This window comes from Nothobranchius furzeri, chromosome 12 (genome assembly GCF_043380555.1).
Source record: "Nothobranchius furzeri strain GRZ-AD chromosome 12, NfurGRZ-RIMD1, whole genome shotgun sequence".
NCBI lineage: Eukaryota > Metazoa > Chordata > Actinopteri > Cyprinodontiformes > Nothobranchiidae > Nothobranchius > Nothobranchius furzeri.
The window spans coordinates 72,883,368-72,900,518 of record NC_091752.1 but is presented as its reverse complement, the minus strand read 5'-3'; the positions used below and the strand labels follow the sequence as shown (position 1 = coordinate 72,900,518).

Sequence of the window (17,151 nt, the reverse complement as noted above, 5' to 3'; positions counted from 1 at the left end):
GTTTCCTGTCATTTCCGTCCACAAATAAAACGCTTGCTGTGCATCTTTTCACTCCTCCAGTCACGGGAGAATGAAACGTTCATATTTTTAGAGTTTTTTTGCGAGGCATTCTTCAAGCTTCTCCGTGTCTGCCGCTAGTTATCCTCGGCTCTCTTTGCAATGGCGGCGCTGTAAACAACAGCAGCGTCCTGACCAATCACAAGCTTGCGTTCTCTGTCTCGTTCAACGGATTTTTAAAAAAGTGGGCTCGACTCCATACGTACTTGCGTGCCTGCCGGAGCCCTACGCAAGGACGTTGCGTGTCTCTGCACTGACGCAGACGGAGAAGCATAAACCAGGCTTTAGCAAGGTGCTCCCAGTTAATACGTTACACGCTGCTCACGCATCTGGTGGGAAGATGTCAGAAAAGGGAATTTAGCATGTATGTTTAAGCCTGTTTCACACTAAATGCCGGACATCTGTTGTGTAGTTTCTGTACAGCTTCTGCATTAACCTAATATCACTGAGTCCAGTCAAAGCATAAACACCGGCTGCGGTGCAGTGAGGATCCAGATGCAAAGCTCTGGAAAGTTTCTGCATGGGGTCTGTTTTGTCTGAATGCTGCATGTGGGTTTTCATGAAGTTAAAAAAATTATACGAGCTAGCTCTGGACATGGAGGAACAGTGGCTCTACTTCAGGCCCCTCCTGGATTTCTGAGCGCCTCACCTCATAGCAGCCTATTGGGGGAAGGGTGAGTGTAGCCAGCAGATTTCCTTAAATAGCTCATTCTGAAAGGAACCGAAACTGTTGAGAATAAAGCTGGTGAAGTTACTTCATGTGAGTGTGAATATGTGCAAACTTCATTAAACAGTTTTATATAGACTATATAACTATTCTAACTTTTTAATGAGGTTTGCTGTAATGCAGTAGTTCTAAGTCCTGGTCCTGGAGGGCCTTTATCCAGCATGTTTTAGTTTTACCCATTTCAACACACCTGATTTCAATCAGCAGGTCATTAACAGGCTTCTGCAAACCTTAATGAGCTGCTTCACAGGGGATTGACCCAGTAAATCAAGTGTGTTTGAGCAAAGAAACAACTAAACCGTGCTTGGCACTGGCCCTCCAGGACCTGGATTGACAACCAATGCTAATGTGTCTCCTTCAAAAATAATCCAAACTACTTAGAGAGTAGCTAAGATATTTGAGAGAAATGTTTAGGTTGTCTCATTCACAAGTGTTTTTTCTTTCTTGATAGGTAATACTTCACAATGGCAGAATGCTACATCGCCTTCTCTTGCTAAACATGATGGAATTGAAGAGGACAAAGGGGACGCAAAGAAAGATCTAAAAGTTTTCTGTTCACGAAGGAGCAGCAGGATTTCTGCTGCTTCTGTGCAAACTGACAGCGACGATGATGAGGATGATACTACTGATGAGGACGAGGATGTTGATGAAGAACATACGGCTTGTTTCCTACCAGATGACTTTTTAGATGAAGACATAGATGAGATTGATGATGACTCAGAGGTGCTGAAGAGCATAGAGAGAAAATGTCCATACTGCCCCGATCGATTTCATAATGGGATCGGTCTTGCCAACCATGTGAGAGGCCACTTGAACAGGGTGGGTGTCAGCTACAACGTACGCCACTTCATATCCCCTGAGGAAGTCAATGAAATTGAGAAGAAGTTTTTCTACCAGAAGAAGAAAAAAAAAGGTCAGCCTTTACATTTATAACCCTATTTTTTTATTTCTTAAAGGTTTTATTGTTTAAATGGTCAGTCTAGTGCACATTCGAATACAAACTCAGTAAATTTGGAAAACAATTTGGCTTCAAACATTTTATTTCATTCCTCTTAACATGTTCCAACATAGGAAAGATATAAATATATTGTGAACATTTAAAAAAAAATAAAAGAAAAGAAATATGTGGTTCTCTCGCATTTGTCCAAAAACCTCCACCAATAACACGGCTCGGACTGAAAGCAATTATTGGACCATTCGATTGTCCATCTCACCAAACATTCGTACTTCCGCACTTCCCTGGGTCTTCCACTCATTACAAACTTGTATATTTTAAAACAGAAAACCACTAGTGTGAGAGGTTCTCCACTCGATCATTTCAGAGAAGGATAAACAGATGGCTGATACCACTTGAACTTTAGGACAAACAACCAGAGTCCCAAAAAGAAAACACAAATCAAAAACACAGACAACAAAAGACGTTTGGATGTAGAAAACGGCGACTGGTGTTAACCGCTCTCTCGGTTTCTCTGTCAATACGGGTTTTCAGTTCCAGTGGATTCAAATCTAGGGAAGATACTCAAGGAGAGGGGTGAGTGTTCCATGACCATGTTTGCATTCAAAACCTAGCTTGTTTGAAGATTTGCCATATTCAGTTCAGTTTCAATTAAATTCAGTTTCAATTCAATTGTGTTCATTTATATAGCGCCAAATCGTGGCAAGTGTCATCTCAAGGTACTTCACAAAGTAAACATTCCATAACAGTTCATTTCTTTAGGACAATCAGTAAAAAATTTCCTGTATAAGGAACCCAGCAGGTCGCATCGAGTCACTGACTAGTGTCAGAGTCTTTACAGCAGTCCTCATACTAAGCAAGCATGCAGCGATAGTGGAGAGGAAAACTCCCTTTTAACAGGAAAAAACCTCCAGAGGATCCTGGCTCAGTATAAGCAGCCATCCTCCACGACTCACTGGGGATGGAGAAGACAGAGCAGACACACACACACACACGCATGCGCACACACACACACACGCACGCACACACACGCACGCACGCACACATACCATATATACCAAGTAGTGTGTCTATGGTTACATTGTGATTTCTTAGTAAATATTCTATTTGGTGAAAGATAAACTTTATTGTATTTATCCTAGTGGATCTATAATTAAACAGGTAAACTAGTAGTAGCACATCCAACGTCAAAGAGAGTAAAAAGTTATTATCAGGAGAGGGAGAATGTTTAAGTGGTTAGCAGCAGTGTGCTAGTCGATGGCCCCCTCCATGAGGCCACCACAGCTCAGCAGAACATCGTTGTAGCTTCTTCTGGGGAGAAAACACTTAGAGAGAAAATAAAGTTAACGGCTGAAATAGCAGGAAATAATACAGTTAAAGAGCAGATTGTAGAAGAAAGCAGTAGAGTGTGGAAAGTTATCAGTGTGTCCTCCAGCAGTCTAAGCCTATAGCAGCATAACTACAGAGATAACTGGATAGCCTAGCCTTTTAGATGGAGGCATGTTGGGGTTAGGGTTAGTTTTAGTTAGTTTTTCTTTTTTCATGTAAAATGCTGTCCAAAAATACTACTTGAAACACTTATCATGGGTATTTTGTTTTTCAACACATAACGGCTCATTCTTTTGAGAAAAAAATGGCCCTTTTCAGCAAAGCTTATTTTTTTTAATGAATCTTTACCTCTGACATAACCAGAGGGAGTCGTAATAAAACCCTGCCTGAAGCTCAGCGTGACGAGTAGGTGGTTATCTGGTAGAGCAATTGTTTTTGAGTCAGCAGGTGTGCTCACTAGTTTTGAATTCCGTTCAACATTTGTTTGTGGAGGCTGAGCAAACTCCAGCGTGTCCGGACATTGAGTCTATGGGTTTTTAATTAAGAAAAATCATGGCACTAACTTGTGTGCCTGGGTATGTTTTGTGCTGCTGAAAAGATTAGACTTCACTTCTGCTTCAGTTATGGACATTGCCGTAGTTTGTGGAGGCGTGCACTTCAGACCAGAGGATTACAATCCAAGCAACATGATTGAGTTCAAATTGGGATACAGAAGCAAACATCAGGTGTGACTGCGTTGTGCCTTCGGAGTATTAAACTTCACCGGAGCACGTGTAAGCAGCAGCAGCTTCTGCGCTTGTAGCAGGCACGAGACTATCACGGATCCACCAGAGGATCAGCTCTGCACAGACGAGATATCTGTGGTGTAAGTCTTGTCTAACATCTGCTAATTGCCAACTTTATTCAAATAATATAATATATCAAACATCAGAGGAAACAGGAAATGTGGGTTTTTAAATAATAAAGCTAGCTTGCATAACCAGGCTAACATACAACGCTAGCTAAAATTAAGAGATGTTAACTTTGCTTAGAAATGTTTTCATAATAAACATTTGCTATTTACCAACTTTATTCAAATAATATTATATTGGAGTTTTGGGGCGATGTTAAATGTGGGTTAATAAAGAACAAAAAAGCTAACTTGCCAAACATGGCTAACAGTGAAATGCTAGTTAAAGTGTGCTAGTGTTAGTTTGCCTTGGCAATGTTTTTGTAAGAAAATTAAACTTAAAAAGTGCACAGTCATGTGTTTTGTTTCCAATGAACTCGAAGGTCATGTTGCTAGTGAAGCTGGAGATGTCTGAGTGAGGTTGTAAGCTGTAGGTCTGTGTTGTTATTAGGGAACATGTTATGACATTATGTAAAGGTGGACCTCTTTATTCTAGCTGTCCAGGAGCAGCCCACGATTTGATGAAGATGATAAAACACTGATCTTGTTATAGCCTTAATGTGAAGCTCAGGTCTGAATAAATTATCCGCTCAGTGTGGGACCTCAGATGCAGAGTTTGCATAGGATTTCCCATGCAAAACCATACACAACAGTTAGAAACAGACTAGTACACCCAAAAGGTAAGATACCAGCTGGACTTAAATGTGGAATCATTTACGAAATCCCATGCAAACTCTGCAATAAAACATACGTAGGAGAAACCGGACGCCAACTCAACACACGAACAATAGAACATAGAAAGGAGTGCGAGAAAGAGGCAAGTGGAAAACACACTAGAGCAGCAAAAGAAGAAGCAGAAAGCACAATAAAGAAGTCAGCCGTAACAGATCACTGCACAAGAGAAAACCATGCAATGGACTGGGACAACACAAGGATCATAAACACCGAACAACAGGAATAAAAAAGATGGATAAAAGAAGCTATACAGATAAGGAGACGTGGATGTGGGACCATGAACAGAGACGATGGAGTTTACTCGTTGGATCTTGCATGGGACTACGTCATCGGAGAGGGGAGAGCGGGCAGCAGAGGGCAACAACGTCCTCTGCTGCCCGTGGATAAACGGAGTAGGAAGTGACGCACCATCAGCGCCAGCCTGACGAAGTTTTCAGCCGCAAATGAAATGTTGCAGGTAAATAAACTTTTCTGTGTTTTAAAAAGAACTAAAAGATAGAATTAGAATCTCAACACAGCAAGAACACACCAAAGATGTTCTGTCTCTTCTACTGGTGTAAATAATAATTATTTTCAGTAAATTTCCTACTTTATGTTTTTATTTAGTAATTTTAGATTATATTTAGTCATATTTGACATTGCTTTTCCGTTTTTTTGTACTCGTTCTTTCACCCGTAGTTTTGTCTTTTTTCAGCTGCGTTTTTCACTGAGGCTTTTTTATTATTTTATACGATAGATTTGTTTTTGTAAATAAACCAGAAACCAGGAAACCTTCTAGAAAGGAAACTTCCCTCAAACATTGTTGATGAGGTGCAAGATGTGCCCACATTGATTTTCCATCCCAAATGCAGTAAGTTTCACTGCACTAAACCCGTTCCAGTTTCTATTGTCTAGTATTTCTGCTAATACTATTACTATATCTGTGAAGGTTCTCAGTCATCCAGGTCATTGTAGTCTAATGAGCTTGAAAGAAAAGCGTCTGGACTTCTTTGATTTGCTTGAAAACTCAAAGAAGTCCAGACGCTTTTCTTTCAAGCTCATTAGACTACTATTACTATACTATTATAAACTCTTACTGTTACTTCCAGGAAAACAAAAGGTCCATGTACATCTGGGGTGAGGATTCAGGTGTGGATGAAGATGATTTACCATCACAACTGCAGTAAGTTTATTTACAGTTCAAATATATTTCTAGCTTTACTTCTGTATTTCTTATTTTTTTTACAGTTTTCATTTCTAGTATTTACCACTTGAGTATGCTTTATAAAATCTGATGTATTTATAATTTTAGAGATTTTTCTGATCAAGAGCCATCCACCATCACCAGCAATAGGCAATGTCAGAGACAGGATCTTGCTGGAGATGCTCCACATCTTCTGGACTCCTGGACAACAAAGTCAGACCCAGGTGCCGCCGACCCACGACACCCAGATTTATCCCCAGAAGAACCCCTGGCTATCAGCTGCCTCTCACCACCAGCTCCACAAATAAATCAGCAACAAGCAGCAGAAGGAGGTCGTGAAACATCAACAATTTCCGGAGCAGCAGTGTGCACAGGATGAAAACTCCAGTGATCTCCGCTCAAGGTCACATCCCTGTCCTCTAGACCAGTGGAGAAGGAATGGACAAGCACAGAGGGCAGGTCAGGGGTGAAACAGGTACACTCTGTGCAAAAATAAAAAAACTCCATAGATGTGCAAAGAGTGCAAGAAATAGTTTAGTCTGCAGCAGGACAAGAACTGCCCTGCAGAATACCACAACAGCTAAAACACATGAACATTGACAGGCATCCTCTACAGAAACTCAGACACTGAAAGTTGTACATAAAAATAAATCAATACAAGGACCAACAATCATCAGGCCACAATTGACAATCTGATAAACTATGCGAAGAAGATGTGTTGCACTGCATGAGGCAAATGGTGGTCACACCAGATACTGACCGGTTCTGAGTCCCCAGACCCTCAATAAAGCAAAAAAAAAAAAAAAAAAACGGCACATTCCAGGGTGGCCTTTTATTGTGGGCAGTATAAGGTACACCTGTGCACTACTCATGATGTCGGATCAGCATCTTGATGTGGCACACCTGTGAGGTGGGATGGATTATCTCAGAAAAGCACAGGTGCGCACTATCACACATTTAGACTGATTTGTGAACAATGTTTAAGGGAAATGGTGATATTGTGTATCTAGAATGATCTTTAGATCTTTAAGTCCATCTCATGAAAAATGGGAGCAAAAACAAGTGTTGCGTGTATATTTTTGTTTAGTGTAAGAAAATTGAATTTGGATTCATCTTAACCATCAGCAGATTTTATTGCTTCACTGTAAAAAAAATAACTAGCAATTGTTGATTTCATTAAAGTTTTCAAATTTAACTGACTCAGAATTAAAGCTTTCCATTTACAACCTACAACAGCTTGTTTGTCCAACTAATTTCTGTCATTGTTGTCCTAACTAAGATTTTCTAAATAGCATAACAAAGATAATTAACTTTTGAGTAGATTTTTTGAGTCAAGTGAAAAACCCTGTGGGAAACCCCGTAGGACTCGTGAAAAACCCTGTGGGAAACCCCGTAGTGGACTCCTGAGCACATTGTCTGAACAAGTTTTAACCTTAAGTAGATCAAACGGACCGTTCACCGAGACTGAGCATACCTGGACCATGTGATGGTGGCCCGTGGACGCTTAGAAAACGATAGAACGTGGCCAAAGTTTGATATGAGTTGAATTGTTTCGACCATCACGGATTTTCGCTTGGTCTGGAGTGAACTTTGGACATTTTGTGGACAGGAGTGGGAGCTGCCGACCATTTGCGGTAGCAGGTAAGCTAACATTTTGTACAAGCTCATAACGACATTTTCAGCCATTCACTGACTTTAATGCTCAAGTCTAGGCTCAGAGCATCAGCCCAGCGCGTTCGACCGCACAATAAATAGTGTTTGATACTTTTTAATATTAAACACGTATCTCAGCCTAGCTTTTTAACTCCACGTCAGCCGTGGTAAATCACATTAGCTCATTACTCGTTTTGCAATCGGTTTTAATGTTATCCTTATATGAAGACATGATGTTAAAATTGAAAAAACTGTTTAGTAAGTTATTATGCGGGAGCAGGCAGGTGTCCTCATAGACATGAATACGTAGATGCCCCATTGGGTGCTTTAGAACGTAACAGCATCACCGCCATCTTGGATGGGTCTCCTCACTCTCCAAAGTCAATGCAGAGTGGGCTACTATGCCCGTTTTTGTGCAGTTTATGGTTACAACAAACGGCATACAATTAAACAGATTATGTGGGATTATTAGTGACTTTTCTAGCCTGCCTGATGGGATTAGATATTTTAATTTATTTTAGTAAAGTATATTTTAATTGTCAGACCTTTTGTCTGATTTTGTGAAATAGCTTGATAAAGTTTGATTTTTAGTTGGGTAAGCACCTTCCTCAGTAGAAATTAATGCAGTAGGGTTGTCAAGTTCTGTGGGTGTCCTCATGCAGACACTTTCATGATGCGTGAGAGACATACATGCAAAAATTATATGACAGTGATGTAAATTGCTAATTATCTAATCTCATTTTTACTTTTTCAATTGACACCGTTTATTCGATGATGCTTTATTAATATTGAAACATTATTGTAGTGATGCAAATTTGTGCTTTTACAAACTATGGACATAATGATAGTTTAAAACCAGTAATGTGGATATAACAGATCAGTGAAGGAAAATAGTAGAACAGTAAGGCAAGTCAGGAAAATTACATTGGTTATTTGATTTATTATCTTCTCCTCACATGACAAATTCACCCTATATATTGCCTATTTCAGTCATGGAACATTACAAATTGGGGAAATAGAGCTATGTTATTTATGTTTACAAATTGCAGGGACTGACTGTTTCCTCTGTGTCTCTTGTGTTTCTGGGGTGGAATTTCATGCAGTGCAGATTTTGCAAATTCACAAGCTCCAGTCAAGAAACTCTTCTGAAACACTTCTGCCTTCATCACGGACAAGGTGCACACTGGCAGACGAAATGAAAAAGAAACAAAAGAACATGGCAGTCATCCAGCAGAAGATGGCTCTGATCTTTTCCCTCAGGCGGAGAGAGGTTGTGGAGTGTCAACCTATAGTATCTGAGGTCCAGGAGAGATGGCCTGCGCTGTTTTCCTCTGAAGCGGTAAGTGTGGCCCAATTTATTCAGTAAAGATGTTATTCAAATTACGCACAAGTTATACTAGATTGACTATGATTGAAGAAGTACAGGGTTTTCTGGGGGAAAATTAATTGTAAAACTTTATTGTACCTTGCGCTACCACTCCACTCAAGGCCCTTGCCAGTATTACACTTGCCAGTATTACTATGTGGCCCATTAGATTCTTTGACCTGTCCTAAAATGCTTACTCAACATTTTACACCAATGGAAGCCCATTTCTGCCAGTACAAGAGTTCCCATGCTAAATCAAAATTGTGAAATAGAAAGTCAGTCTCATAATTTTGATTTGGCATGATATATATATCTTTTTTTTTACTGGTGGAATTTATATATATATATTTTTTATACTGAGATGGTTAGAGTAAGAATCTGAAGGCACGTCATAGAATCTGGTCACATATTTCAGTGCAAAATGGACCATAATGTTCATTTGTATATTGATGCTGTTTTTGGTGAAAGGTGTTTCTATTCCTGTGCAAAATATGTATTCATGAGAGCTGTTTGAAGTAGGTTTTGCTTTTGATTACATGTTTAGGCATTGAACATGGTGCAGACTGCACAAGACAGCTACCCTGGAATTTTCTGTGCTGAATAAATGACAATATTTTGTTGACTGTGTTTCTTAGATATGTGAAGAATTTCATCGGATCACGAGCAAAGACCTCCTGGGGAATTTTAATGCATCCCTTGACAAATTTGCCTGACCTACTGAAACTGCACCGGTCTAAAAAGGGATCTCTTGGTGAGGAGATGGAAGACCTCCTGGATAAACTTGATGAACAGGTGAGTGAAGTGCTTGAAGTTTTTAGCAGAATATGAGAATACTTATTTCAGAACTGGAACAGGAAAATATGCTGGCTTCATATACCGTAAATCCTCTAATACAGGCCTGTATTCAATTAACGGCCGGGTCTCATATTTTGGCCGGTGTCGGAGTCGGCGGAGGTGAATAATGGCCGTTCTCTTATTGTGGCCGGGTGGAATGTGGTAACAAGCAAGTGTGGGGGGGTGGGGGGGGGGGGTGTTTGTCATCGTCTCACTTTTGATTTGCCAGTGACAGACCGCGAGGGTAACTTTAACCGTGCGGAGACGAAGAGGAGGCGAAAATTTGATATCAAGTTCAAAGAGAACGTGCTGATTATGCTGCAGAACACTCTGGGGAGCAGTAGCAGGGATTGTATGAACTAGTCGACTTCACTATAGTGACTTTTTATGCCTGTCGTCGACTAGTCGCTGTCACGTGATAATGACAGGCAAGATGCAGTCCTCAGGAAAGACAGCAGCCTGCTGTCAGCAGGTGACAAGCTCCTGCGCATCGGGGGGGCAACGCGCTGTGCCAGAGCGTCGGTACTGACACGCGATCGTTCATGTCGGTTCATTTCCTTTAATGTTTTCTGTCTTTTATTTGCGCCTGATGTGTTTCGCTGCTGTGGAGCGGGGCACATCACCTTGTCCTCCGGTGACGCACCGATCACTGATGCGGCCGCCAAGCAGCGAGCACTCCGCTGTTTTTGCGGTCGGTAGATCTGCGTCCTGAGCACGGCCACAGTAACAATCAGGTGTCGCCACCTCAAAAACTAATTTAACACGCGATCGTTCATGTCGGTTCATTTCCTTTAAAGATTTATGTCTTTTATAGGCGCATGATGTGTTTCGCTGCATGCTGTGGAGCGGGGCACATCACCTTGTCCTCCGGTGACACACCAATCACTGATGCGCCTGCCAAGCACGGAGCACTCCGCTGTTTTTGCAGTCAGATCTGCCTCCTGAGCACGGCCACAGTAACAATCAGGTGTCGCCACCTCAAAAAATTATTTAACACGCGATCGTTCATGTCGGTTCATTTCCTTTAATGTTTTCTGTCTTTTATTTGCGCCTGATGTGTTTGGCTGTGGAGCGGGGCGCATCACCTTGTCATCCGGTGACGCACCGATCACTGATGCGGCTGCCAAGCAGCACGCACTCCGCTGTTTTTGCGGTCGGTAGATCTTTTAGAACTGCAGTTCAAAGGTAACTCATGAGGTGAATATATATGAACCCAGGTAGCAGTTTCTCTTTAGGACTGAGGAGATGCAGGAAGATAATAAACAGACAGGACAGAAAAATAGTCAAATAAAAACAAGTTAGTTTTTGTACCTGCTGGTTGCAACAAACAGACACCATTGAAGGTAATCAGAAGTGAGGAACAGAAAATGAAATAATTATTTTAATGTTTAGAGCAGCAGGAACTCCGAGAGGCTGCAGGCGCATCAGTGAGTTTGCGGCCGCTGCGCAGGGGGAGGGGGGAGAGGGCTAAAGCAGGGGGAGGGGGGAGATGGCTGAAGCAGAAACTACCGTTGTTAAAAGAAATGTGTTTAACTTTGAAAATGTGGGCGCAATTTTAATTGTCAAAAACTCCAGCGAACCATTAGTTCATTTTGCTCAAATAGAAATAGAGGCCTGCCTCTAATTCTGGCCCTCCTTCCATTAAAGGCCTGGAGCTTGATGAGCATGAGTCAAATACAGGCCCGGGCCTGTATTAGAGGATTCACGGTAAACACATTAGTGGAAATGTCATTTAAAATGAATGCCAGCAGTTTTTGCTTCATTTGGCGGTATTTTCTTTACCACAATTGAATTAGTAAAAGTAAAGTTGTTTACTTGGTTGCAGTGTTTAAAGTTTTACATGTTGCTGGGTCTAATCTGTGTTATCTTTACTGGGGCAGCTATAGCTCAGTAGGTAGCTACTTCCAGCAATTGGAAGGTCACAGATTAGATCCCGGCTCCCGCCAGAGAAGGCTGCTGTTGTGTCATTGGGCAAGACACTTAACAAACTTTGCCTGCTGGTGGCAGTCGGAGGGACAGGTGGTGCCTGTGTACGGCAGTCTTGCCTCAGACAGTGCGCCCCAGGGCAGCTATGGCTACATTGTAGCTCATTACCACCAATGTGTGAATGTGTGTGTGAATGGGTGATTGACTGTGTTGTGAAGTCCTTTGGGGAGTTGTACAACCCTAAGTAGGCACTATACAAATACAGGCCATTTACTGCATATGTTCTGCTTTTGCATTGTGCTTAATTACTATGTGTTACTATACTTATTGAAATGCTTGTTTTCCACTGAATACTCTTTAGACGTCCGACATTGTGTCCCACCGAAAGACTGCAGCACTGAGAGGCCTGCCCATTTTCCTCAGAGAAGATGCAACTCAGGTTTTCCTGAAGTGCTTGGTAAGTTTATATTAAAAAAAAAAAAACAATGCAAGTAAAACTGATTTTTGAGAGATGTCTTCAAGTATGATTTCATCCAAAATGAAAATCTACAACTTTTCAGTGCGGTTCAGATAAATTTATGGCAAGAATTGCAGTTTTCTATAGCCAGCTTCACACTAGGGACATTATTGTTTCTTTTAGGAACATCACTGCTTCAAAAATAATCCATTATAAGCTACACAGTTGATCCAAACCAGCCCCGCGCAGCTAAAGATAGGATTGGGCTCTACCGCAAGTTCCTTCTGGGACTTGTCAATTTCCGCAGGTAACATAGGGCTAGATAAGAAATTGCACATGGTTTGTTTAAAACGTCTAGTAATTTTCAAAATAAAATTGTTGAAGAGATGCAACTTCATATTTAAAGTGGGAGTAAAGGCATGGGTGGAGACTTATTTCATCCACACTTCGAGTTAAGAAAACAGTTAAAAGAGGCATCGCCTGGATGACCAACGTGGCAGTGACAGATTCTGTGCAAACTTATTTTGTCTTTAGTTTTCTTGGCTCTCAAAAATTTACCTTTTTCTTCAGGATTCGGATATTTTGGGACCAGTGTTGAATGGTGCAACTGTTGCCATCCTCACCATTTTACAAGATGACAATGCTGGGACATCTGTGCGAGACCAGGCAGTTGTATTGGAAGGGGACATCGAGCAACATAACATTCCAGACCCCTCTACTGCCTTGGCATACCTCTTTGGCCTTCTGTATGCCCTCAACATTGATTATCCAAAGCGGATGAGTTATACTTTTGAAGCAGTTCAGTCCATCTTCTTTGAGCTTGGTGGGTCTTGATGCTCACAGCACATAAGGTCTCCAAAAACAAAACTTTTTCTGTGACTGTTAATGGGAAAGCCAGATAAGACTTGTGCTCTTTTGCATGTTCAAGAGCTTTGTAGCTGGGTCATGTAAAAAAAAATTGTTAAACCTCTGATATGGTCATTCACCTGTTACCAAGAGTTGCATATATAATGTTTAAACTGTTGAAATTCATTGTAGTTGAAGTAAAAAAAAACATCCTCTGTTTGAACTGGCATAAGGATGTCTGGAACTATTTATTTTCAGATTATCTCTTTTTGTCCTTTGGTCAAGGAAGAAAGAAGGGAGGGAAGGAGGTAAGAGGAAGGAAGGGTCAAAGCAGAATTTGTCATTTACATCTGGTTGGACAATTAGATAAATTATAAAAAATGTCTATTTTAGTCAGTGTTTTGGAAAATGTATGGTGAGATTTTGTCTTTTAGCATTTTTAAAGATCTGTTAATGTGTTAACCACAGTGCAGAACTGGTGTTTTACCTGTTAGTTCCCTGTTTATTGTTGGTAACATTTCTAGCAAGTTTTAACTGCTGTTGTTCATTGTGCCTAAGTAAAATGTCAGTGTATGGATACACAGCCAATCATATCTAGCACAGTTCTATTTAATGTGCCTTTGGTTAAATATTACAAGTCAGTCACAGTGTTTGCCTTTTTTGATTCTGCACTTTAATTTCAATATCTGCTGTGGTGCTTAAAGCACCCCAAAAAAAGAAACTGGCACTTTTTCTAAGAAGTTTGTTACCCATGACATTGTGAAATGTACTTAAGGCTCTGTTTTACAAAATAAATATTTCAGAGTTCAAGATTCAATTGTGGGTTTTTATTTTTAGTATTTTTCAAATTTAAAGTTTTAATTCAACTGGAGTAAGAATTGTATGAATATTCAACAAACATATGTGTGTTTGGTGAATTTAGGAAAACATTAAACTGAAGGAATAATTTAATGTATGTTCAACAAGAATTTCTGCATTTAGTGAATGCAGAAATGCATGGCATTCAAACCAGAATTTCTTTGTTAGCCTTCAGCCATTACCCTAATTGGGTCAATGAGAAAATCCAAGTTGGCAGAACTCCTTTCATAACTTAAAAATCCAAGTTAAATCAACAACAGTGGGCAAAAGTTGAGAATACTCAAAAATCTCTTGCATCATGTTGCCTTGAAATTTTACGTTTTCTCAACTTTTCTTTTTTAACAGTGTTGTCACTGTAATGAACTTAGTCATCACAGATCTTCAGAAACCCACAGCATGACAACATCAAAGCCAACCAAGTCTGCACGATATGTTTTAACATGAAATATATCCATGCACACACACACACTCAACAGAACTTGGGTATCTTGAAACAGAACACGTTACCTGGAGGAAAAATCATCCTCCTTTTTAAAGGTGAAGATTGAACCGGGAGCTTAGGATTGACCGGCTCAGTTGGAGGCTCTTGGGGAGGCAGAACATCATTATTTGGCACCACAGTCACTAGAGCCCTGGTTAGATGGCTCCCTGAACTGCAGATCGAGTCCCTTAAGGGGGCCAACCATGCAGAGAAGTGACGAAATAGCGCCTACACCGACCCAAGTGACAAACAGCAGTTGAAGCACGTAGTGAGGGAAATGACAGAGGAGGACCAGGAGTAAGTCACAGGTTGAAAACTGAGGCCAGAACCTGAAGAGAGCTCACGCAGTACTCAAGACAGCAGTAGCTCAGGAGGTAGAAGGTTGCAGGTTCGATCCTGGCTCCGACAAGAGAGTTCTACTGTTGTGTCCTTGGGCAAGACACTTAACCCACGTTGCCTGCTGGTGGTGGTCGGAGGGAACGGTGGTGCCAGTGCTCGGCAGCCTCGCCTCTGTCAGTTCGCCCCAGGGCAGCTGTAGCTACATCGTAGCTCATCCCCACCAGCGTGTGAATGTGTGTGTGAATGGGTGAATGACTGATTGTGTTGTGAAGCGCCTTGGGGGGTCATAGAACCCTAAGAAGGCGCTATACAGGCCATTTACCATTTACTTTGTCTACCGCACTAACCAGAACTATGGTCGGGCCGTTGAACGTAACATGTCCACAGCAGCGGGAGAAAAAGCAAAGGAGATTTCATAAAAAGGAGAAAACTCTACAACAGACTTGTGTTCATCTGGATCTAAGTAATATAGAGAGACCTCACCAACGTGGACCATGGCACCACAAGGGACTGACAACCACAGAGTTTGGGATGGCAGCTCAACCCAAGTGAACACGTCATGGCGATCATAGAAAATGTTGGCTTCAAGCGCAGGGGGATTGACCAACCAATGCCAACCAACGATAACTGCCGTAGTCTTGACCACATGCGATCGGGGTGTAACTGTCATAGGACATTTAGAATATCTCGTCATCTCACCTATACCACACACACCTGTGACTTTGTCGTGCAGAAAAGGGTTACTTGGACACAGGAAGTGAAGGCCTTTAGTCAACGGAATTGACCCAAAAAGGAATAGCACTGCCCACAGAGAAAGCTAGATGAGTCTGAAGGGCAGTCACACCAATCTTTGTAGCTCTATTAAGCACGTTCCGGACCATGTCCAGAGACACTAGGTATGGAGGAATCCTTCCCATGAGGAGGGTGTTTATAGGAGTGCTCACGTCCCGACTGTAGTCGGACAGGCAAGTGGTCAGTATCCGAGTGTGAGCATAATCGACCGAAACGAGGAATGAAGTTCGTTCACCGCAGAAGTAGTTTAACTCAGTATATTGCTATGCGTATGAAGGACCACCACAGTTTGACATTCAGAGGTGCCAAGCTGCTATAACGCAAGCTGTTGGTGAAGTGCCTGCCTACACAGGGACGGGAATTCCCTGTTAAGCTTGTCGATGTGACGATGAACAGTGTTGATCTTGACAGAGTTGACGGATGAGAATCCCAAATCAAAAAGAGATCCAATTGTGTTGGCAACTGAGAGGAACTCAGAGAGGATCTGTTCTCCCTAATGTGGGTACCAGAAAGTTCTGAATTGGAAACCGTGAATTTCTGCGCCTGGAGTAGTATGTGAGAGACGTCAGCTTCCAGTGTTGGGCAAGTTAATTCAAAACTGTAATGCATTATTTATTACTTGTTACCCTCATTTTAAAGTAATTCATTACATTACAATTTTACTGATTTTAAAATGTAAGACATTACACTACTTTTGCATTACTTTAAGTTACTTTCACCAAAACAACTTCAATATGAATCTGGTCATGTGACGCTCAGTGAGCTCATGACATATATGTGGAAGGTGATGTGGTGTCTGAGCTAGGATTGCTGTTAAAAACAGTCAGATATAATAACAGTGCTTTAACATGATTGTTTATTAAATAAAAACAACAACATCTGTACTCTCAGCACGCTGCCATCTTATATTAACTGAGCAGGGAGTGAGGTGGTGGGGGCTCCAAGCCTATATTTGCCTTGGTCCTCAAATGCCTTGATACGGCCCTGGATGTGGGACTGACTTCTGGGGTGATCTGTTTCTATCACATGTATAAATATTAAATGCTTATATATTATTGCTTTTCACTGGTAAAAATGTGTGTTGGGGATAAATCTACCTACTTTTTTTTTTCTTTTCAAGCGCTTTGTTTTGTTTTCTTGATTTTATGTGAATAATTTCCGGCCCTTTCTCTCTCTAACCTTCCTGCATGCTGCATGTTTTCTCCGTCTTCCAGAAAAACTGTTTCCTAGATGTCCTACTTTCTAACTATCAGCCAAAGGGATCTACCGAACGCAAAAAAAAAAAAAAAAGCTTAATATGTGCTGCGCTCCAGCAGTAAGGAGTTGAAATCACCGGCGCACAGATTATGAACTCAGCTGAAAAGTACTTGAAGTACCAGATAATATGGGCTGATATAAACAATCACAAACAAATTATTTTGTTTTGGTGGAGCGATTTTGTGAATATAACAGCGGCCGCGCGCAGGACGCAGCTGGAGTATCTGAGCCATCACCGCTGCGTCCTCTCTGCTCAGAGAATGCCCGCAAAGCTGAGTCCATAAATGATGTCATATATGTGGATACTGGATATTTTTTCAGGCTTCCCGCAATTTGAATTTTTAGGAAACCCACATCTTGATTCTGGGTTTAAAAATGCATTGTAATTACCGCGTTACTGACAATTGTACCGAGTAAATATTACCATTTTCTTTCCCTGTAATGCCTTACATTACCACATTACAGCA

At 41.3% G+C, this 17,151-nt stretch overlaps 1 protein-coding gene across 4 annotated transcripts in view; it reads left to right on the top strand.

The window, feature by feature from the left end:
- Nucleotides 1-17,151, top strand: part of wizb (WIZ zinc finger b) — a 119,740-nt gene that overhangs the window by 17,043 nt on the left and 85,546 nt on the right. For all 4 annotated transcript variants that reach the window (XM_054738612.2, XM_054738611.2, XM_054738610.2 and 1 more), the window contains exon 7: nucleotides 1,236-1,697. In XM_054738612.2, the coding sequence (XP_054594587.2) occupies nucleotides 1,236-1,697 (462 nt within the window). The remainder of the gene's footprint in view (nucleotides 1-1,235; nucleotides 1,698-17,151) is intronic.